Below are 22,854 nucleotides of genomic sequence, written 5' to 3'. Positions count from 1 at the left end.
TTCACTTGGCTTTTAAACAGAGTGACTAACACCTTGGCCATCACTGGCTTCTGAAAATAGCCTCAGTCCGTTGGTATTATTAGCATTGGTTTATGATTTTACATCTGATTCAATTATGAAGTGCATATAAGAATCAAAAAATAAATTGTAATGACAGATAGGTGTTTATTTTATATTCCTTTTCCAGAATAGCTGCTGTGACATTCAGCTTCTCCTGTATTTCAAATGAAAGTCTGCCTGTAATTAGCATGACTTTGGCATGTTATCAGTCCATGGTAACTCCCCATGTGTGTGCAGTTACCTGGACAGGTGAGAAAGTTCTTTCCTGAAAGGAACAGGTCAGCTGTGATGAGTTTTATTTAGGAATCAGGTTAACCCTAACCCCCAGAGCAAGCCAATGTGGGGTTACACTGTTGGAGGCACTCCTTGACCCACTTTGTCAGTAAATATAAATATTAATTCTTTTGTACAGCATTGTTGCATTTGAAATATTTCCAGGTGTTTTCCCTCATCCACTTTAAGCAGCCAAAAATTTAGTTACAGCCATAGGGTAATGGATTTGTTGCTTTCTGTAGGGGTTTGTTTCAAGACCTGGCAGCACATGCACATAGAAAGCCCCTTCCTTAATTGATTGACAAACTGAGGGGAACTATTCCAGCTCAGAGCATTCCCTGCACAGTCCTGGTGACAGATGATGTGTTTTTGTCATTTCTCAGCCCTGGTTGTGCTTGCCCTCCCCTGCACGTGCCATGAGGCAGGCCCTGCAGGGATGGGGGCTCTTGTCCGGTTTTCGGCTGTTTGGATGGCCTGGAAAGGCCCGGGGTGGCCTTGGGGCAGCCCGCGTTTCAAAGGACGAGAAGAGGCTTCAGTTCTTTTCTCGGTCTCTGTGTTTATTAATTGTTTATCTAAAAGATTTTCTCTCGGCCCGACAGAGCTCTGCTCAGCAGCCAGCCATGAGCACACTCCCCTCTGGGCAGTCACCTATCTTTATACCCAAAGTTGCGTATACAATATTTATCATTTTTCCCCAATACCTTTCACCCTTATTGCCCAGTGCACTTTTAGTAATGACCAATCCCAAAGTGCCACCATCACCACAGACGATGGAGGAGAAGAAGAAGAAGAAGGACAGGACACGCCCCAATTCCTCCATCTTACTTCTCTAAACCCCCCTGTACAGAAATCCTAAACCCTGTGTTTCACTCTCTAATTAACTTATCCCTTCACCATTCACCCCGGTGAAATCCTCCTATCCTCATACAGGTGTCGTCTCCTGTGTAGGATCAAAGTCCAGCCACCAGACACTTCTGGAACATTCCAGGACTCCCGAGCCCCCCAAGGGTGGTCTCGGTGACTCGGCACCTCAGTCCTGAGGTGCTGAGATCCCACAGGCTCTGTGCTGACTCCAGGTGTGTTCCTGTCCCCCAGGTGGTGCAGCACGATCCCTGCCGGGGCGGAGCTGGCTACTGGAACAGCCTCTTCAGGTTCAAGCACCTGGCCACGGGGCACTACCTGGCAGCAGAGGTACGTGGGCTGGGCTGGCCCCTCCGCCTGCCCTCACTGCGCTCTCCTCCTCTGGCACCTTCTCAGAATCTGTCATTTCCCACCCTGCAGCTGGACACGGGCAGGGGAGGAGAGCGGTCATTGGGATTAATGCAAAAAGAGATGATAAATGTAGGAGAGCAGATGAAAGAGCTGAAAGAACGTCGTGGTTTGGGGTAGTCATGAGCTGATTACACTTTCTGTGTGAATTCTCGAGTTGAGAACTTCTCCTGCAAAGAATAGGCACTAAATGGTATCCTGTCATGTGGGCACTGGATTCAATGTGACTTTATTAACTGATGAATAAATGGTAAATGACTGAGAGCCTTGGGGGGGAAATGAATTCAAGCATTGGTAATTTCTCTTGAATCACTGATTTTTGAGCAGAAGCATAGAACTGAGTATGAAATGAAAACACTGACTTCAGACCAGTCTGTAAGAACTGCAGATAGAGAAAAGCCCAGATTAAAGTCCTATTTTATATTCTTCTGATAAGCAGATTGGAAAACCAGAAGCATTTTGTCACATGCACACTGCAAATCCTTTTCAGTAGTGATCCAGTGCAGAGCTTTTCCAGTAAATCTTGGGTTTTCTAATCAGCCAAAACAAAAACATGCTCTTGGATCATACAAGAATATCCCAGAGGAGATTGCTCACCTGATCCCTGGTTACAATAATGTTTGTTCTAAAAGATTTCTCCAAGCCAGTAGTTTCTAGCTGGAAATTCCACTTGGAATTTAAACAACAAACAGAGAGCATTAACTGGGTAACTCTGTACTCTTGCTCCTGTAGTGATTCCCCTGGATGAGGTAACTCTCCCTGCATGTTTGCAGGTTGTTTAACACTTTTGCAGCCATTCTGGGTGTGGGCAGTGTGCTCTGCCTGCCTGGAGCAGTGCAGGGCACTGGTGCCCATGGAGCTCAGGTGATGCTCAGGCTGTGTGCCCCTTGCAGCTGTGCTGGAGTTTGACCTGCCTGTGATTCTGTTCCATCAGGTAAACCCTGACTATGAGGAAGATGACCTGGAGTGTCAATCCTCAGTAAGTATAGGCAAGGGAATGGTCCTGCCCCTGGCTCAGGAGGGCTTGGCACAGGCCCTGGCCAGTGCACAGCTGGTCCAGGCTTCCTTGGTAGTGAAGAAACTGAAACCCTGACCATGCTCTGGAGGCTTTTAAGGCCTGTCCAAAGAGTGGGTGTTGACACCTTAGTGCAGAGCAACCCACTTGGAACTGAATTAGCACATTACCTGAGCCCCCCTCAGCTCCTCCCTTTGTGGCATCTTTTTCTGTCTGCCTGTTTCCTCAACCTTTCCTCAACCTCCTTCCTTGGAGCTCTGTCCTGCCATGGCTGGAATCAAGGTGACACCAGATGGGACTGGTCCCTGAGGGAGTGTCCCCCAGTGCTGTGCCTGTCTGACCTCTGTGTTAAACAGCAAATTTGCTGTACCTTGTCTCAGGAAAGCAGGGTAACAGCAGGAATGGCAGGGGGAGGGTGGTTCCAGGGCCATTCCTCTGGTTTTCCTGTGGGAGCCAGTCTGTGTTGTCAGTAAATGTTGTTGTGTCAGAGATTGAGTGTGTGGTGCTCTGTATTGGCAGGAGCTTCCCTTTGGTGTCAGAGGACACCAGCATTGCTTCAGGAGCTGAAAGCACAGAAAACTGGAACAGCACTTTGCATTGTGGATTTTATTTATTTAGTTGGATTTGATGACAGGCTCATGCAGCTTTCTTGGTCATTTATCCTGTATTATGGAGGATTGGCACCATTTGGGTATGACAAAGAGCTATTCCTTCCGTTCCTAAGAGATGGATGTGATGCTTGGAAATCCTGCAGGGTGCATTTTTCCTCCTAAAAGGATTTTTCATTATAGCCTGGCCATTAAAATGCTTCCCTCACCCTCAGATATTGAGCTGTTTTCTTGATTACTCCTTGGTGGCATTTGGCAGCTTAACTGCAGTAAACATGGCAAAAAAACTGAACAAACCCCACCCACAGCTGTTCCCTGGGCTGTGGGGGAATCCAATTCTGAGGTGTTTTGTTGGGTCAATTTTTTGAGAGTTAATCAGTGCTGAGGGGTTTTAGGTAGACACGCTGCTCCTGTGACGTGTCCTGCTGAAATGTGCATGGATAATATCCTTGCACTGTCTCAGCTCTCTGGTTTTTCCCTGCTCTGTCTCTTTACCACTAGATGGCAAAAATAGACCAGCAAGAAGAGAGCAGGAGCGCAGAACTCAGCTCTGACAGGAAATTGCCACATGGTTTATCCTTCACTGCTGACAGCAGGGTGTGGGCTGCCTCAGCCAACTTTATCCCAACTCCATTGTGATCCCAGTGCGAGCTGGCTGCAGGGTTTCTGTGCACACTCACTGCTTTTGGTGGTGCTTTCTCCTTGTCCCTCAGAGGGCTGTGCAGGAGGGGTTTCCATGGGCGTGGGTGAGGTGCCAGCTCCACCTTCCAGCAGCAAAGGGGCTGCTCTTGTCACCTTTGGGGGTGAATTTTGGTGCTCCCTGAATTGCCCCATTGCCTGCTTGCTGCTTTGCTGCTCGTGTTCAGCTTTGCCCCAGTTTGAAGAAGTGACCAATTGTCTCCCAAAGGGCAGGCAGAGCAGCTGTGTCCCTCTCTGTGTTCCCTCCCCTAGCTGGGGGGAATGAAGAGACAGCTGAAATTCAGAGAACCCATTCCAAGTGAGCGAATTTCTCCCAGAATTTCTCTCCAGATGGACTCTGAGTGTAGAGTTGCTCCTTCCCTTGAAGGCACACTCCCAAAGTGTATTTCTGTTCCATACAGATAACTGCCTGTTCCCATGTTCAAAATCAGACTTTAAATGTCACTGCTTTGCAGCCAAGTTCATTGACTGCAAATATGTTAACTTGGGAGTATCCTGAGGCACAAGCAGCACTGGATACCTTTTCCATCTGCTGCAGGATGGCAGTGCCTTGCAGCAGGGCTTTGACAGGCAGGTGCCCGAGTGCTGACTCCCTTGGCTGCCACCATCACAGAGAAGCTGAGAAATTGCTGTCTTGGTCACCCTGGAGATTGTAGCCAAGATTGAAGTTCATGGGCAGCTGGTTCCTGTGTGCTAGGACAGTGAGCAGCTTCTTTAGTGACTTGTGACAGCTGGGAGTTCCCTAGGAAAGGATTTGAAGAAAGCTGTTGTTCCTTTTTCTCAGTTGGCCTTTGTTTTTTCCTACCCTTTTGTCCTTTCATCTGAAGCCCCAAGGTTTTATCCAGTTGATGTATCTTTGCTGGAGGAGGATGGGGATTTGCTGGAACCTTGGGAATAAGGATCCTTCTGGTGCCATGGCCTTTGGAGCACGTTTTTGTGCTTGGGAGCAGCACAGGCTGTAGTGTGAGCAGCAGGACTTGCAACTCCTTGATTGGCTTTTTGTTTCTCTTGCCTGGGATTGCTGGATGTGCCTCCTGTTTTTGCTGCTGGAGCTGATTATTTCCCAGCAAGGTTGTTGTTGGTACATGGTGTGGCTGGGTTTTTATGTTTTCAGCTCGTTAATTGTGTGGTGAGAGGGATAATTGCAGTGTGTGGGGTATGTTTGGAGAGCTGGCAGTGTCAGGACTGGGGATCTCAGCTGATGTGTGTTACCAGAAGGCAGTCAGAGCTCCCAGTGTGTGCAGGGTGAGTGGCTGGGGGGGTTTGTCCCTTCTGGCACTGTCTGTGAGGTGAATTCTGCGTGGAGGGGCAGTTGCTGTGCTGGCACCCAGGGGAAGCAGCGTGTGCGTGGCCAGAGCAGCTGCTGTCAGTGTCCCTGGTGTCCTGCACCAGTCCCCTTGTCCAGGGTGTGCCCCCTGTGTGTGTGGGGCTGGGGGCTCCGAGGGCTGCCCTGAGGCCCTGGGCTCTCTCCACAGCTGGACCCCGAGCAGGAGGCGCTGCGGCGGGGCCGGGGGCCCCAGGAGAAGATGGCCTACTCCCTGGTGTCCGTGCCTGAGGGCAACGACATCTCCTCCATCTTCGAGCTGGACCCCACCACCCTGCGCGGGGGAGACAGCCTCGTCCCCAGGTACAGTCACCTCTGCCCAGCTCGGGGGGGTTGTGGGATTTTAAACCAAAGCTGCCCCAGACTGTCTGCCTTACATCCTTTGGAATCAGGTTCCTCCTCTAGTGAATGTGGAAATAATTAGAAAATGCCTTGAGTGCTTTACATTTGAGGTGTAAGTAAGAGAACACCATTTTACAGATGGGGAAATTGAGACTAAGTGACTTCCTAAGTGACTTCCTTGCCAGGAGTGACCTGGGCCTAAAAGCCTTGTGTGTTCTAGCAAGGCATTCATCCTGTTAGGATGTAGCACCAGCTGTTCAGCACTGGATTTTCTGTTGTTTGTGTGTTCTCTACTGTTCATGTGGCACCTCTTGCTGTTGAAAAGCTGCTGCACCCTTCCAAGTGCCACACTCTGCACACAGCTCTTTGCTGCTGTTCTCACTGAGAAAGCACAGCAAGTTTATTCCATTTATTCAGCAACTCCCTAAATCATCAGGTACCCATATTTTGGAGTATCAGGGAGTTCTGAGCTGAAAACCCCAGAGATAAGGGGAGAAGTTGGCAGCTCACAGCAGTAGAAAGGTGAGGATGGGAAGAGGTTCAGATTGCTGCTGTGCAGCAGCTGAGTTACAGCAGCTCAGAGTGGCTGTGGTTCTGTTTTAGAGCAGAATCTCTTTCACTGCAGAAGAAACCTTCCTCAGGTGAGTTCACAGAGTGAGCTGGGGCAATGAGAATGCTGTTCCAGTTGTGGTATGCAGTGTGGACAGAGATGACACTTCCTTCCCACTTGTTCCTGCCAGCATCTCCAAGTCCCAGCAATGCAGAGGTTTCCCAGCTGGGAGGCTGACTCATGCTGGGGCACTCCTGACTTTCTTGCAGGAACTCCTACGTGAGGCTCAGGCACCTCTGCACCAACACCTGGGTTCACAGCACCAACATCCCCATTGATAAAGAGGAGGAGAAGCCTGTGATGCTGAAAGTGAGTTCTGTGACTTTGTGTAAGCACATCCTTTGATTCCTGTGCTTCCATACATGTTGGCAGGAGTTTCACTCCCTGAGCCTGTCACAAACTGAGCATGTGACAGTAATGAACAGTGCCTGTGCAAAATATTTGCTTGTAATGGCTCACAATCCTGGTATTTTTCTAGTTACACTGTTCAGCTTCTACTCCATAACAGGATATTTTTTCCACTGGCTACAGCAACATTTTGCCATCTCACCTGCTGCTCCTTTGAATTTAGGGACAGCTTTGAGCTTGCACAGTGTGTTCTCAGAGTTTGGGTCCAGCAGGGCTCCCATGCTGCCGAAGCAGAGGGTGGCTTTTCTTTCATTGTCACTGAGTGTGAGCCACTGCTTTGTTCTGCCTTGGGGTTTGCTGATAAAGCTGCTCTGCCTTTCAGATTGGGACCTCTCCAGTGAAAGAGGACAAAGAAGCTTTTGCTATAGTGCCAGTCTCTCCTGCAGAGGTTCGGGACTTGGATTTTGCAAATGATGCAAGCAAAGTTTTAGGTTCCATTGCTGGCAAGCTGGAAAAGGGAACAATAACCCAGAATGAAAGAAGGTAAGGAAGCCAGAATTGGGATAAGATAATGTTGTTTCCTGTAGCCAGTAACTGTTTCTTGGACAGTTTTATCACAGTAGGGGATAGAAGAGGGATTTGGTTTCCTTCTTGATGGGATTTGATGTTGTTGTGTCCATAGTGGAGGTTCTCAGGCCTGCTCTGTCCAGCCCTCTTTGTCCTCCATGAAGTGAGAGCATGAGAAATGTTGTGAGCTTTGGGGACTAATCCCCAGCATACCTCTGCAAGTGGAGTGTGGGAATTCCTAATCCATCTTGTGAGGACTGAGCATGTGACTTGCTGCAAATCCTCTGACCGTGTCTGTCAAAATGGGGCCACACAAAAAGAGCACAGGGCTGGCTGTGTCACACCAGGGCCGTGGGCTTCCATAGCCAGTGCCTGTTATTTGGCCTTGGGAGAGATTATCACCTGATTTATGGTTTGTGGCAATTGAAAGAAGTGCCAAATAGAACTTGGCAAGAGTAGAGTTGTCCTAAAAGGATTTTCTTGCCTTGCTACTGCTCTGGTTTAGTTGGACAGTGAGGCTGCAGCAATGGGGGAGCATTAGTTTCTAATTTTAAGTTCTGTGCAAACCTCTGAGCTTTACCCAATCTCTAATTGCTGTTAGTTTTTCACTTAGCCTTTAGAAATCTGTGTAAACTTAGCCTGGCACTGCTCTTTTAGCACAGAGAATTTGTGTTCTCGTGTTAACAGCTTCTGACTTTTCTGTAGATCTGTTACCAAACTGTTGGAGGATTTGGTCTACTTTGTTACTGGTGGAACTAATTCTGGCCAGGACGTGCTTGAGGTGGTGTTTTCTAAACCTAACAGAGAACGGCAAAAGCTGATGAGAGAGCAGAATATTCTGAAGCAGGTAGGCTGGGGGTTTCTCTGGGCTCTGGGACCAGTTCTTGGGAAAAAGAACCTGGTGTAACAGAGAACCTGGCCAGGCTGGATGGGGCTTGGAGCAGCCTGGCCTGGTGGGAGGTGTCCCTGCATGTGGCTGAGGGTTGGAATGAGGAGATCATCTTCATGGTCCCAGCCCAAGCCATTCTGTGGCTCTGTGAAACTCTGGTCTCAAATTATTGGCACCAAAAGGTCCTTTGGGTTTCCAGCTTTCAGCAGGCTTTGGGCAGTGGGCTGTAGGCTCACCATTGCTGCAACTAAAAATTCCCACAGATGGTGTTGAATAAAGGTGATCAGCATCTTCTGTCCGGGCTGCTCCATGGCCAAGAACCGTGGTGACCGCAGCCTATTTCTGATGTACCTTGTGAAATACAAAGGCACAGAGCTTTGGCGCTGTTTATGAGCAGGAGAAGGCAGTGCCTCATGGGGCTGTGTCTGTGTTTTTTACTGAATCTGCAGATTTTCAAGCTGTTGCAAGCCCCCTTCACGGACAGCGGGGACGGGCCGATGCTGCGGCTGGAGGAGCTGGGGGACCAGCGCCATGCGCCCTTCAGGCACATCTGCAGGCTCTGCTACAGGGTGCTCAGGCACTCCCAGCAGGACTACAGGAAAAATCAGGTTGGAAATACCTCTGCCATGATCAACAGCACCAGCATGGCTTCCCTGCTCAAATGAAAAAAAAAGCTTTATCCCATAAAGTAAACCCTGCTCTGCTGTGGCTGCACAGTCAGCAAGAGGTTTTGGGATTGCTCAGCTTCATTCTGTTTTTCATCTGTCAGAGACTATAATGTAATTAGCACTGGTTCTAAGTGGGATTTAAGAAAAGAAGAGAATTTCTCACTGTCCCACCTAGATGAATTACAAGACTGTTCACTCTTGCTGATTGCAGGCTCCATTGAAAGTTGCCCTGTAAATTAAGGCTGTTCAGTTTTTGTTGCTGTGTATTAAAAACAGGGTCCTGTCAGATAAGTGTAAATGCATTGCTACTGTCTAGCCCAGGAGAGAGGGGAGGGATGCAGGTGTTAAGGTTGTGTGTCATCGTTTGCTTTCTTTCACACAAACAATTTGGATCTAACCCAGATTGCTCCTTAGAATGTTGGTATTGACAAACATCCACCTGTTTTCTGTTATGATTGTGAATTCTGAGGGCTAATTACACCCCCTTGCTCCTTGCCTGTGTGTTTTGAAGGAATACATTGCCAAGCAGTTTGGCTTCATGCAGAAGCAGATTGGCTATGATGTCTTGGCTGAGGACACCATCACAGCCCTGCTCCATAACAACCGCAAGCTCCTGGAGAAGCACATCACAGCTGCTGAGATTGACACCTTTGTGAGTCTCGTGAGGAAAAATAGGGAGCCCAGGTGAGAGCTGCATTTCTGAATATGTGATTGCCCTTCTCCTTCTGGGAAAAGTCTGTACCTGCCAGCTTGCTCAGGAGGAGGCACAGCCAGTTCACTGTGTTCTGGCACTCGCCCTGCCGTCCCCTCGGGCAGCAAGTCTTGCTCTGCTCTGTTCAAGTGGAGTTCTGAATGTTTGCTTCCTGAAATGTAGATTGCTTCAGTGTAGACTTCAACAGTGATTGATACCCTCTTGGCTCGTGCTTTCCAACAGGTTTTTGGATTACCTCTCGGATCTGTGTGTCTCCATGAACAAGTCTATTCCCGTGACACAGGAGCTGATTTGTAAGGCCGTGCTGAACCCAGCCAATGCAGACATTCTCATTGAAACCAAGTAAGTTTGTGCCTTTCAAGATGCTTCTCCTGGTGTGAAGCAGAAGGAAGGTGGCTCAGAGCTGAGCATGCTGCTGGCACGTCCCGGGGAAGCAGGGAATTAATTGTGTGGGATCCTTTTCAAACACAGGGAGCAGGGCTGGGGACAGCAGGTGTCTGCCAGGTGCATCCTCAGCCCCGCAGGCAGAGACCCCGCAGGTCTCTCCTGTTTGATCCAAATCTCACAGACTCTGTGTGCAGGGGGGTGTGCAGGCCCCTGGGCTGATCCTCCCCCAGCTCTGAGGGAGCTCAGCTGGCAGCAGAGCAAAAGCTGCTCCAGCTCTGCTCACCTTTCCTCCCGCTGAGCTGGGGTTTGGGGCTCCAGCTCTGCTCTGCCATTGCTGAGGCCTCACAGCAAGCACCAAATCACCTTTGGCTTTGGTAAAAAATGGCTTTATTCAATATATGTACTAGGGAATAGATAACCATTTTCAAAATACTGCAAAAGGGAAGCAGGCAGTACTTAAAACACAAATGGCTGAGAGTATACTTGCACATTTGATTCTTGCTATGGAATCATAAGGGTTGTATTTACTTCCATGAACTCTTAATATTGGTACATCACTTATTTGTCCTTGAATATTTAATTTGGGTTTTTTTCAGATGTTGATATTTTCTTTGCTGAAAGCCTTTTTAGTATCGGCAGCTGATTTATTTCTGGTTACTTCATCACATAAACAGAAAGAAGTTCTGATCCATTTGCCATTTATGGGATACAGAATGAATCAATTTTTTCTTATGTCTTTTCCTGGTCTGTTGAGTGACCTTTGAATCAGTTCTCCTGTAAAGAAGGTTTTGAAAGTCCATTATTATGTGTCTTTAACTTCCTTGTTTCTTCATCTTTTTCACTTGAAAGGAGCTGAAATGTTCTTCTTAAGGTTGAATGGAAAGCTTATAATCTAATGCTTTCAATAATACGCCTCAATGATTTGGTGTAGTAAAATACTACTGCTGAAAGGGCAAGATAGATTTTGGCAAGTGTCTTAGACAAGATGTGAGGGGTGTATGTGGGTCTGCAATGTAAGCTCCCCTTCTCCCCCAGGCTGGTGCTCTCTCGGTTTGAATTTGAGGAGGTGTCGAGTGGAGAAAATGCCCTGGAGGTTGGCGAGGACGAGGAGGAAGTGTGGCTGTTCTGGAGGGACAGCAACAAGGAGATCCGCAGCAAGAGCATCCGGGAGCTGGCCCAGGACGCCAAGGAGGGGCAGAAGGAGGACAGGGACGTGCTCAGCTACTACAGGTGAGCAGCAGCTCCCGCTCAGCAGGGCTGCCTGGGGAGCTCTGCATGCACAAGGATGTGTTGGGGAGCAAAGCTCCTGTTCCATGCACAGAACAGCCTTTGGAAGGCTCTCGGGAGTGAGAGCTGCAAGCGCAGAGTTATTCGTGGTGAGGAGTCCAGGTGGTGACATGACCCAGTTTAAACTGATTTTTAAAACATAGTTCAGGCTTTGAGTGTGTTGAATTTCCCGAGCACTTTGTGCTTGGTTTCCTGCAGGTGGGTGTTGGGAAGTCCCCTGCAGGTGACACTGGGTTCTCTGTCCACTTGGGGATGGCAGGATTTGGGTGTGTGGATGGCTTTGGTTTGGTTTGCAGGAAGTCACTGCTGTTCCCTGTGCCTCCTGCCTTCTCCCCAAGCCGTCAGGTCCTGCCCTGGCAGCAGCACCAGCGTGAGGCTGTGGTGGTGCCCCAGGCTGGGCTGTTGGCACAGCCCAGGCCGTGCTTTGGGCAGCTCTGACACCGTGAGCTTTCCAGATGACTTGACAAGACACAGAGTTCTTGGCATAGCGTGAGGTCAGGTTTCAGCCCAGACCAAATTCCTGTGTCTGGGTTATAAACCCCTGAGAGTCATTTGACAGACTCAATTGTGGCGGTGCAGAAAGCACAACTAGATTGTTTGTTTAAATAATGATTTTGTTTGGAATTGTTTCTTTCATTCAAATGATTCTTGCAGGAAAATTCCTAATACCTGGTTTTATTTGAGCCTGTTGGAACTCAAAAGGAGACCTCTTAGATAAAAGTTCTTTAAAACATACTTGCTTTCAAAGTAGGTGTTTTGTTTGTAAAGTAAAGTAGTTTTTAAATATATTTATTTATATGTACTTTACACAGGAAATTAAACCGTAATCTTCAAGCCTACATAAATTAACACATAAAATTTTCTTTCTTCCCTTGGAGATACACCAGCTGAACCTCTTTGCTTTATATATAGACTATATCTATTTTTGTGGATGTAAAGTATACTTTAAACATATTTTTATATGCTTATTTATATATATTTATATATGCTTTGTTTCTAATGGTTAAAGTAGATTGCATATATATTTATATATACTTTACAGAGGAAATTAAACCATAATCAACAAGCCCACATAAATTAGCACATATAATTTTTTTCCCTTTTCCCACTGAAGATACCAGCTGAACCTCTGTGCTTTATATATACACTATATATATGTTTTTGTGGATATAAAGTATACTTGAAATAATTTATATATGCTTATTTATATATGCTTTGTTTCTAAGGGTTAGACTAGATTGTATATACATATATATGTGTATTTTACACAGGAAATTAAACCATAATCTTCAAGCCTACATAGATTAACACATATCACTTTCCTTTTCCTCCTGAAGATACCAACTGAACCTCTTTGCTTTATATATATACTATATATATTTTTTGTGGACATAAAGTATACTTGAAATATATTTATATACATTTATTTACATATATTTATATATGCTTATTTATACATATATTTATATATGCTTATTTTTATATATATGTATATATGCTTTGTAAGGGTTAAAGTAGATTATATATACATATTTATATGTATTTTATACAGGAAATTAAACCATATTCATCAAGCCCACAGAAATTAACACATATAATTTTTTCCTTTTTCTCTTGAAGATACCAGCTGAACCTCTTTGCTTTGTATATATTATATATATTTTTTTTGTGGATATAAAGTATACTTTATATATATTTATATATGCTTGTTTTTGTATATTTATATATGCTTGTTTTTGTATATTTATATAGACTTGTTTTTGTATATTTATATAGGCTTGTTTTTGTATATTTATATAGGCTTATTATTGTATATTTATATAGGCTTATTTTTGTATATTTATATAGGCTTGTTATTGTATATTTATATAGGCTTGTTATTGTATATTTTTATAGGCTTGTTATTGTATATTTTTATATGCTTTGTTTCTAATGGTTAAAGTGGATTGTATATATATGTTTGTATAGAGTGTGTGTGTATATATATATATACACATACTTTGTGTAAAGTGTATGTTTTTATATATATATACACACTTTACACAGAAATTAAACCATAATTGTCAAACCCACATAAATTAACACATATAATTTCCTTTTTCCCCTTTGCCCCTGCAGGTACCAGCTGAACCTCTTTGCCCGCATGTGCCTGGACCGGCAGTACCTGGCCATCAACGAGATCTCGGGGCAGCTGGACGTGGACCTGATCCTGCGCTGCATGGCCGACGAGAACCTGCCCTACGACCTGCGTGCCTCCTTCTGCCGCCTGATGCTGCACATGCACGTGGACAGGGACCCCCAGGAGCAGGTGACCCCCGTCAAGTACGCCCGCCTCTGGTCCGAGATCCCCTCCGAGATCGCCATCGACGAGTGAGTGCGGGGCTGCTGCTGCTCGGGGCAGGCTGCCGTGGGCACGGGGCCTTTGCAAAACCCAGCTTTCTTCTTCCCTGCTCGTGTTTGTGTGGTTTGCTGAAAGTGTTCTGCTTAATTCTAGTTGGTTGGTATTCATTGGTTAGTAGTTGCTAGAGCTTGCCAAAGACTTTGTTCTCTAAACACGTTTGCGTTCTTGTCTCCTGGGTAGAAGATGCTTCCCACAGGTACCAGTCCCTCCTCTCCCAGGTGCAGGTTGGTTCCCATGGGACAGGGATGACTGCAGGATTGATTCTGGACAGGATTGATGGCATGTGCAGGCTGATTCTCACAGATCCTTGCCAGCCCAGCTATCAGCTGTATTTAGCCCAAGCACCAGGCCCGAGACATGAGTTTGCAGGGTTTTACCCATATGCAACAGCTGTGGGGTTTAAAGGCAGCACCAGGCCTGAAGTCGTGTGTTGCTTATAGAGTTGCTGTTTGTAAATAAATCAAACACACTGTAAGGTGTTGCTGAGAATGAAATAAGCTCCCAGCGTGTTGGGTGATGTGCCCATGGAGTGACCTGCACCTGGGCAGAGCAGGGTGGGTTTATCTCTTCTTCTGCCTCGTTTGGTTGGAGAACCACAGAATTGTTTCGCTTGGGAAAGCCCTTCAAGCTCAAGTCCAACACTGAGCCCTGAGCTGTGTCCCCAAGTGCCACATCCACACACCTTTGGGACACTTCAGGGATGGTGCTTCCACCACTGCCCTGGGCCCCTGTTCCACGGCTTGAGCACTGTTCCAGTCAGGACATTTTCACTGAAATCTCTCTAAACCTCCCCAATTTGGGGCCATTTTCTCTGAGTGTGCTCCCCTCAGGGCAGATTGTCCTTATGGGAGCTCACCACCACCAGCAGAAACAGGGGAAAGATGCTCAAACAAGGACACATTCCTGAACTTCCAGTGGAAAATCCTTTGGCACAGTGCTCAAAACCTACACAAAGCCACAGCTGGAGCAGGCACGTGGTTTCTTGACCACTTGTAATTAACAATTCCAAATTTATAGTACTCAGCTGTTCAGAGCTAATTTTTTTTTCAGTTGGAGAAAATGAACACCAAAAATTGAAGTTACATCTTAGGAATTTAAGTTTTGTCAGTATTATTACTGGTGTTCAGTGGTTTCTTGTATTTCCCTCCTTGCCAGCCTGGTTTTCTCTGCTGAGTAGATAATAAATGAAATTTCAAGGCCAAAATATAAAACCAAATGGTTTTAGCTCTGGCAGGAGCTCACCAGTGATAAGTGATCAAACAGGAAGCAAAAGTATTTTGTGGGAGGTGGTGGGGTTGTCCTTCTCAAAGTCACTCTGCGCATACTGAGAAAAACCCCTAGAATTTATATTAAAAATTAATATCTGCTTTGCATATATATTGGTTTTATTTGGAGGAAAAATACCATCCCCACTCAGCCTCTCTTGGCCACCCGTTCTCCTCAGTGCTGCACATCACTTGTCATTGTTTCCACTCAAATAATGAGGTTGCTTTTTGTGTTTTTTGGGACAAAATTATCTTTTTTTTTTGTTTTCCTCAGAGGTTTTAAAATAGTACCTAATGAGCATATGGGATAAACCAACAAAAGCCAGGAAATTCTGGTGTCAGTGTCCTGACTCCCTCGTTTGGATAAATTATTTACCAGCCTTTAGCTTTTCTTAGATTTTGACAAATCAATGAAAAACTGTACTGGGGGAAAAAGAGCCCTGTGTATTTGCATGCTAAGTTTTGTTTTGTTTTCTTTTTTGTTTTGTTCTTTTTTTTCCCCTCTTCAGCTATGATAGCAGTGGAACTTCCAAAGATGAAATTAAGGAGAGATTTGCACAAACAATGGAATTTGTAGAGGAATATTTAAGAGATGTGGTGTGTCAGAGGTTCCCTTTCTCTGATAAAGAGAAAAATAAGCTCACTTTTGAGGTAGTTATCCAGTTCTGATTTTATCCTATTCTTTTTTTTATTTTTTTGTGGAATGTTGGTTATTTTTTCAGTACCATGTAGTTGGGCAAGTAATTAATGAGTGTAATTAGTGAATCCTGAGCCTCAGTTGGCTCCTTTTTCTTCATGCAAATAACCCCACTGAAATTTGTGAGTTTGCAATGATGGTTCTTGAAATACAATTAATGCACATCAGTTTATGTCTGAGGTTTGCAGCAGCCTTGTTTACGCTCTGGGCTCTCAGTGTTATTGCAAAGCCAGGCTTTACTGGAATAAATATCTCAAAAATGAAACACTGTTTGTACACACAGAGAGTCTCCAGAGCTTATAGTGATGCTCACCAAGAGAAAAGTGTCCTGTGCCTTACTGACCTGTTAAAATAGCCTGTGCAAATAAAATGTTGCAAATCCATGCAATATATAATAATTAATAACCATTAATTTAAGAAAAGCTGTGATATCCTGAAAAAAATGCAGTTGATGTCATACACTTCTGATAATGGGGTTGCATTAAATATTTGCCATGTATGTGATATTTTTATGTGGGTCTTTATGGGGTGGACTTGTGTGGGAACTTTATAGCTTGGGAGTTACAAAGCTCAGCTTTATGGGTGTGATATATTTTTTTGTAAGACAATGATAAAAATTATCTGTACCTTCCCTCTAGTCTTGCCCCATTTTGTAATGAGATAAATGCAGTCCGATTTTGTAGCTATATAATATCAGTTGCAGATACAGACATGGACTGCAAGCATTGCAGTGTTTGTAGGCAAATAGAAAACTTTCTGCTGTGATGTGGAGCTAGACAGTCTTGCAGAATTCCCAGATATTGTGATAAAATGTGACCCTCAGCCAGGTTCTTGATCTTGTCACTGTGTTAAGACAACTTGACTGTGATAGCAAAATGTTTAGTATTAATCAGGCTTTTTATTGTTATTTTGGTAGGTTGTTAACTTAGCCAGAAATCTGATATATTTTGGTTTCTACAACTTCTGTGACCTCCTCAGACTAACCAAAATCCTCCTTGCTATATTAGACTGTGTGCACATCACTACCATCTTCCCTATTACCAAGATGGCAAAAGGCGAGGAAAGTAAAGGTAAGGCTGGAAAGTGTAGGACAGAAAGTTCTTGGGTGGCTCCAGTTCATCTCCAAATGTCACTGTGGGGTGGAACAATGAAGTCACACAGCATCCTGAGCTGGAAGGGACCCAAAGGGATCATCCAGCCCAGCTCCTGGTGCTGCAGACACCCCAACAATCCCACCCTGGGCATCCTTGGCAGGGCTGTCCAAAGGCTCCTGGAGCTCTGGGGCTGTGCCCATTCCCTGGGCAGTGCCAGCACGCTCTGGGGATGAACCTTTCCCAAAATCCAGCCTGATCTGCCCTGGCCCAGCTCCAGCCGTTCCCTGGGAGCTGTCCCAGACCCAGGGGGCAGAGCTGGGAGCTGCCCCTCGGGAGGGGACCCAGTGAGGTCTGACCTCAGTCTGCTCTGCCCCATCTGAACAGGCCAAGAGATCTCACTGCTCCTCGTATCGCTTCTCTAGTCCCTTCCCCAGCTTTGTAGCCTCCTTTGGGTGCTCTCTAACATATTTGGATCTTACATTTTGGCCCCCAAACTGCCTCCAGGACTGGAGGTGAGGCTGCCCCAGTGCAGAGCAGAGCAGGACAATCCCCTCCCTCCCTGGCCAGTGATGCTGTGCTTGGAAATCCTTTCTGTCCATGGCTTGGTTGTAAAGCTGGGTAGTGCCTGTGATGGGAGAGGGCAGGGGGCTTCTCCAAGCACTGCAGTTGGCTTTCCCTGTCCCCAGGGTGTGGATGTGCCATGCTGGGACAGTTTGCCATTGCAGGCTGTGGCTGGTCCTTGCCCTGTCAGTGCAGCCCCATGGCAGCAGCTAACCCCTGTGTTTCCCCTCTGAAGGGAGCAATGTGATGAGGTCCATCCACGGCGTGGGGGAGCTGATGACCCAGGTGGTGCTCAGGGGCGGGGGCTTCCTGCCCATGACTCCCCTGGCAGCTGCCCCCGAGGGCAATGTCAAGCAGAGTGAGCCAGAGAAGGAGGACATCCTGGTCATGGACACCAAGCTCAAGATCATCGAGATACTCCAGGTACCACATGGTGCAGCTCCATGCTGTCCTCCAGCATTAATTGTCCCCTGTGCCTCTTAAAGTACTTCTGGCTCTCAGACTGGGAAAGTATTGCAGGGGTGACCTTGTCAGGCACAGGGATCCCAACTTTGTGCCATTATTGAAAGAATTTATTAGAAAAGAGTTTGCATTAGACATCTGTGTATTTAGCAGTGATTTGTGAGTATCTGACTTGAGGCAGAGCTGTTATTTTCCGCCCTGCTGTCTTCCCAGTTTCTCTGAGTCTGCAGGGCCATCAGAAGTGCCCTGAGGAATGGGGAGATCTGGAGACTCCTCTTGGCAGAGCCCTCAGCCTGCCATGTATTTTCAGCATGCACAGCCAGCCTCTCTCTCTCCCATCTCTGCCTTTCCCACTTGCTCACCCCAATATCTTCGGGATGCACACATATTTCCTCGTTATTGACTCAGAATTACTGAGCTGAGATGCATCTTCCCTCTCTGGGTGTGGGAGTGCTTTTTGTGCTCAGTAGTTCCATCAGGCAGGCCTGGGGTCAGCGTGCTGCCGGAGCCTGGTGGGTGAAGGCAGCAGAGCAGCAGGAGAGCCCTGCTGTTCCCTCCTGTGCCCCGTGGGAGGCTCTGCCCTTCCCTCAGCAGCACAGGGGAGGCTCCATTCCCTCCTTGCACCACTGCTAATTTCAGCTCAAGGCAGAGCTTCTCTCGTGGCCTGCCATGTGCAGGGGGTGTTTCAGTGTGCCACTGTTCCCTGCTACCAGGGCCGTGCAAGCTGGCATTGAGCATTTTCCCCTAAAGCTGCAAGAACTCTGAGTGTTCTTGGCTTTGTGGCTCCTTCCTCAAGAGGAAGACTGTGGAGAAGGTGGTCTCTGCTAGGCTGGGGGTTTCTGTGGCACCAGCTGGTCCAGCCCAGCTGGATTGGTGACTTGTATGGCACAGCCTGGCTCCTGGCAGCTCCTGTCCTGCTCCTGTGTCCCAGCACCCCGGGAGAGCAGCAGCACGTGTTCAGGATGGAGATGGAAGTGCTGCTTTCCTTTCCTGGGAAATGGGGTGAGGTGCCGGCATCACGCAGGAATGAGGCACCAAAACCCTGCCAAAATGTTTTACTCATCAGTGTTTATTATGTGTGTGTATCATGCTCATTGAAATCTCTGGAAAATATTACTGAGTCCTGGGGGTTTTGAAGGTGATATTTACATAGCATGGAAAGATGGGATCCCAGAATGGTTTGTGTTGAAAGGGACCTTGAAGCCCATCCAGTTCCACTCCCTGCCATGGGCAGGGACACCTTCCAGGGTGCTCCAAGCTCTGTCCAGCCTGGCCTTGGACACTTCAGGGATCCAGGGGCAGCCAGAGCTGCTCTGGGCACCTGTGCCAGGGCCTCTCCACCCTGGGTAACTCTGCCAGGTTAAATCCACATTTCTGCTCAGTTGATGTCTTTGTGTGAATGTAGATGTGGTGGAAATACACAGATTATTTTAACATTTCTCCTACTTGTGTGTCATCAGTTTATTCTGAATGTGCGGTTGGACTACAGGATCTCCTGCCTGCTCTGTATATTTAAACATGAGTTTGATGAAAGCAATGCCCAGATGTCTGAATCCCCCACTGGAAGCAGTAGTCAGGAAATGCCAGCTAATGTACCAGGTGGGTTATTTGGCAAGGAATAATGAGGTTGTGTGGCTTGGGGAAGACTCTGGAATCTTCAAGGGGCTGATAGGATGATTGCTTCAGGTCCCACTTGCCATTTGAAATGTTTTTAAGCTGGAAAAACATCTTTGCTGCCACTCTGACCTCATGTATTTGTCCTGTTTATTTTTTCAGGAGCCCTGGACTTTGAACACATTGAAGAACAAGCTGAGGGGATCTTTGGTGGAAGGAAAGTATCTCTTCACAGGTGCCAGTCGAGGGGAAGCCCCCAGGCTGGAGGGCTCCCTAGGAGTGGGGACTGGGAAAACACCTTCATTTTCCTAAAATGGCCTTGATGCTGCTCAGAGTAGGGTCCATTTGGATCCAGAGATAAGGAACAGGGGTTCTTGAGCCAGAGGGATCATCAGGGAAGGGCTCTGTGCTGTGGGTGAAAGCCAAGGTGGAGGATTAGTGCATCTCAGCTCAATGCTGCAATAAAATCTCAGTACAATTCCCCCCCTTATTTAAAAGTAAGAAAAAAAGCTTTTCTGCCACTGCTAAGAGAATTTAGAACCTTCTGGGACCCTCAGTGTAATGTGGTTAACTCCTGCTGTGTTTGCAGTGAGGAGAACACCCCTCTGGACTTGGATGATCACGGGGGCAGGACCTTCCTGCGGGTCCTGCTGCATTTAACGATGCACGATTACCCTCCCCTGGTGTCTGGTGCACTGCAGCTGCTCTTCAGGCACTTCAGCCAGAGACAAGAGGTCCTTCAGGCTTTCAAGCAGGTACCTGTGTGTCTGGAGAGAGTTATTCCTCATCTGAGTGTATTAATGGCAGCTGAACCCAGCCCTTTTTGTGCAACTCACGGCTTTGCCTCCCTGTAAGGTTCAACTGCTCGTTACCAGCCAAGATGTTGACAACTACAAGCAGATCAAACAAGATTTGGACCAGCTGAGGTCAATAGTGGAGAAATCTGAGCTCTGGGTGTACAAAGGCCAAGGTCCTGATGAGGCCATGGACAGTGTGCCAGGTGAAAACGAGCACAAGAAGAAAGAGGTAATTGGGTTGTGTTTGTGTGGATTTGGGTGGGTATTTGCAGGGTGTAGCTGCTGTCAGAACTGTGACAAGGCCCTTCTTCCCAGCACACTGCCTAGGTGAGGTTGTCTCTACTGCTTTCAGGTTGAGGCAGGAATGAGAGCAGAACTTGAGCCAGGTGATGCCCAGTGGCAGCCCTGAGGTGTCACCTTTAGGGTGTGACAGGGCTGGTTTGGGTTTGCTCTGGCTCCCCTTTCAGCACTGACCAGTGGCACGGGATTTGTGCAATCAAAAGTACCTCAAGTAAGGTAAGGGCAGAGCTGTGAGCTGCTCAGGTGACAGCAGAGAACTGTGCTTTATCTCTACCTGATAACAAAGGATTTTCCCCACGTGCACATCTGGCTTAGAGCTCTTTGAGTATCTTGTTTCCATGTAATTGCAATCAGGAAAGACTGGATGAGGGGATGCAAGAAGCAGTCCCTGGTTTAGGAACATTTACTGCTGGAAGTAAATACAAGTAATCCACTTGTTGCTTTTTTTTGTACACATTGCTCTGAGGAATCTCTTGGTATTTGTGCAGTGACAGTTTAATAACAATAGAGAGAGAAAGGAAGGGGTTTTTTCTGAGGGGAGACTTGATCAGAGACAGAATGTGACAGGCAAAGGACGGGAGGTTGCTGCCTCTGAAATCATCCCTCCCTCACCTTGTTTTGTGTCCTAGAGGTCAATGTGACTTGACAGGATAATTGTATGTGTTTTTCTGAGGCTGTCAGAGCTGGAGAATGACAGTCCTTCCCAGGAGGAGAGCGGGCGCTATCCTAGAACGGTAATTTTAGCCTTCATGTAGACAGTAGTATAAGCTACTAATAAATTGTCTGATTTTATCCTCAGGAAGGTCACAGCAAGTCTCAAAAGCCTGAAAGTACTAGCAGCTACAACTACCGGGTAGTAAAAGAGGTAAAACTTTGCTTCTTGATAGTTCACTGGAAGTGTAAATGAGTAACAGAGCTCTGGAGAGCTGCAGTCAGAGGGAGGCACCCAGGAAAGTCTGAGTCACTGTGCCATTGTGGAAACTATTTGCTGAGTAATAACAAATCCCAACTTGAATGGGAAGCCAGGATAGAATAAGCACGACGTGTGTATTCTTTCCCTAAGAATGGATTAGTGAGAAACGTGACGTTTGCTGCTGTTTCAATGGTAACACAATATTTTTATTGTTAAGGACTACAAAGGCAGTAAGCAAGGGGAGAAGCCATTGAATTCTCCCTGTCCTGAGTACCTTGCACTCAAAGCCACTGTGCTGTTGATATTTAATGTAGAAAGTACCAGATGAAGAACGTGCTGTGGTGCTGGTGTGGTGTGAGCTGAAGGTGTGTCTGTGGCTCTGCTGTGGAGCTTGGTGTTGTGTTCACTTGACATGGCCGAGTCCTGCAGGAGCGTAGAATCTCAGAATTTAGAGTGTCCTGAGGTGGAAGGGACCCACAAGGATCATCCAAGTCCAGCAGCCCTAGTCAGATGCCACGGATGGAGCCTGGGCCGCGAGGGGCTGCCTGGAGCCGCTCTGCTCCTGCAGATGAGTTGGTCCCTGGTGCTGCTCTCTGGGACCTGGCGTTCTCTGGAGGGAGAGCCAGAGCGGGGCTCTGAGGCCAGTGTCTCCTGCAGATCCTGCTGCGGCTCAGCAAGCTCTGCGTGCAGGAGGGGGCCTCGGTGAGGAAGAGCAGGAAGCAGCAGCAGCGACTCCTGAGGAACATGGGCGCTCACGCCGTGGTGCTGGAGCTGCTGCAGATCCCTTACGAGAAGGTGGGGCTTTGTGTCATGCTGACAGGCTTTTCATACCTTCTGGGAATCTTCCTGAACCTCCTCCCTGTGGATTGGATGCACAGAGGCTGGTTTATGTAGCCTCATAGTCTACAGAATACCCACTCTCAGAAATAAGGAGCTCAGACAAATTCTGTTTATTTGAAGCCTGTGAATATACAGATTGCCTGAAGAAATATTCACAAATCATACTTCAGAATTAAGGCTCATGTGAGGCAGGTGCTGTGTTGATGGAAGCAAGACCTTCATTGTCAGGCAGCTGTGAGAGCACCATCCTGGGGACAAGGAGGGAAGGGAGGGTATCTCATTCCCCAGGGTTTTATGAGCAGTGTATACAGACCCTCCCCCAGCTGTGGAGTCCTCAATTCCCCCTTAGAGGTGAATACATACCCACTGGCTCTCCAGGTGAGGCTAATTCTCCTAATTAGCCTTATCAGGGCTAACACTTGGCAGCTGTGCAGGCTGGAGCCCACTGGGGCTGGGTTGTGCCTGTGAGCACCAGGCTGTGCTGACACAGCACACCCCAAGGTCACCACGTTGGCTGCTCATTAATCACAGCTGACAGGTATTTATCAGTACTGAGGCGAGGCAGTTCTTCACATTTTCCTGGTCACTCTGCTGTCCTCTCTTTCAAACTCATCAGGTTTCTGAGAACCAGTAATTCCACACAGGAGCTTTGATTAATGTTAATTCTCGTGGTTTCTTGCGTCATATTTTGCTAAAAAAGCAGCAGCAAAAACACCTTTCAACGCCTTCTCATCACCTTTCTGTCCCATACATGTGAACGTTTATCAGACAGGCAGTGTGGAAGGGGTTTTCACCCTTGGGAAGATACGAAATTCCTTAAAAATAAAAGCAGGCAGTAATTTTCCAAAGCGC

General features: G+C 47.0%; 1 protein-coding gene across 1 annotated transcript in view; it reads left to right on the top strand.

The window, feature by feature from the left end:
- Window positions 1-22,854, top strand: part of ITPR1 (inositol 1,4,5-trisphosphate receptor type 1) — a 160,142-nt gene that overhangs the window by 53,290 nt on the left and 83,998 nt on the right. The window contains exons 10-29 of the mRNA XM_064723957.1: window positions 1,429-1,524; window positions 2,537-2,581; window positions 5,400-5,551; window positions 6,410-6,509; window positions 6,931-7,091; window positions 7,821-7,962; window positions 8,454-8,612; window positions 9,184-9,356; window positions 9,607-9,726; window positions 10,807-11,001; window positions 13,177-13,428; window positions 15,234-15,375; window positions 16,338-16,491; window positions 17,312-17,499; window positions 18,999-19,137; window positions 19,315-19,369; window positions 19,742-19,907; window positions 20,008-20,178; window positions 21,049-21,114; window positions 21,820-21,957. Of these exons, the coding sequence (XP_064580027.1) occupies window positions 1,429-1,524; window positions 2,537-2,581; window positions 5,400-5,551; window positions 6,410-6,509; window positions 6,931-7,091; window positions 7,821-7,962; window positions 8,454-8,612; window positions 9,184-9,356; window positions 9,607-9,726; window positions 10,807-11,001; window positions 13,177-13,428; window positions 15,234-15,375; window positions 16,338-16,491; window positions 17,312-17,499; window positions 18,999-19,137; window positions 19,315-19,369; window positions 19,742-19,907; window positions 20,008-20,178; window positions 21,049-21,114; window positions 21,820-21,957 (2,814 nt within the window). The remainder of the gene's footprint in view (window positions 1-1,428; window positions 1,525-2,536; window positions 2,582-5,399; window positions 5,552-6,409; window positions 6,510-6,930; window positions 7,092-7,820; window positions 7,963-8,453; window positions 8,613-9,183; window positions 9,357-9,606; window positions 9,727-10,806; window positions 11,002-13,176; window positions 13,429-15,233; window positions 15,376-16,337; window positions 16,492-17,311; window positions 17,500-18,998; window positions 19,138-19,314; window positions 19,370-19,741; window positions 19,908-20,007; window positions 20,179-21,048; window positions 21,115-21,819; window positions 21,958-22,854) is intronic.

The sequence above is a fragment of the Zonotrichia leucophrys genome, chromosome 12 (assembly GCF_028769735.1).
Source record: "Zonotrichia leucophrys gambelii isolate GWCS_2022_RI chromosome 12, RI_Zleu_2.0, whole genome shotgun sequence".
Classification (NCBI taxonomy): Eukaryota; Metazoa; Chordata; class Aves; order Passeriformes; family Passerellidae; genus Zonotrichia; species Zonotrichia leucophrys.
This window is presented reverse-complemented; position numbering and strand designations above follow the sequence as displayed.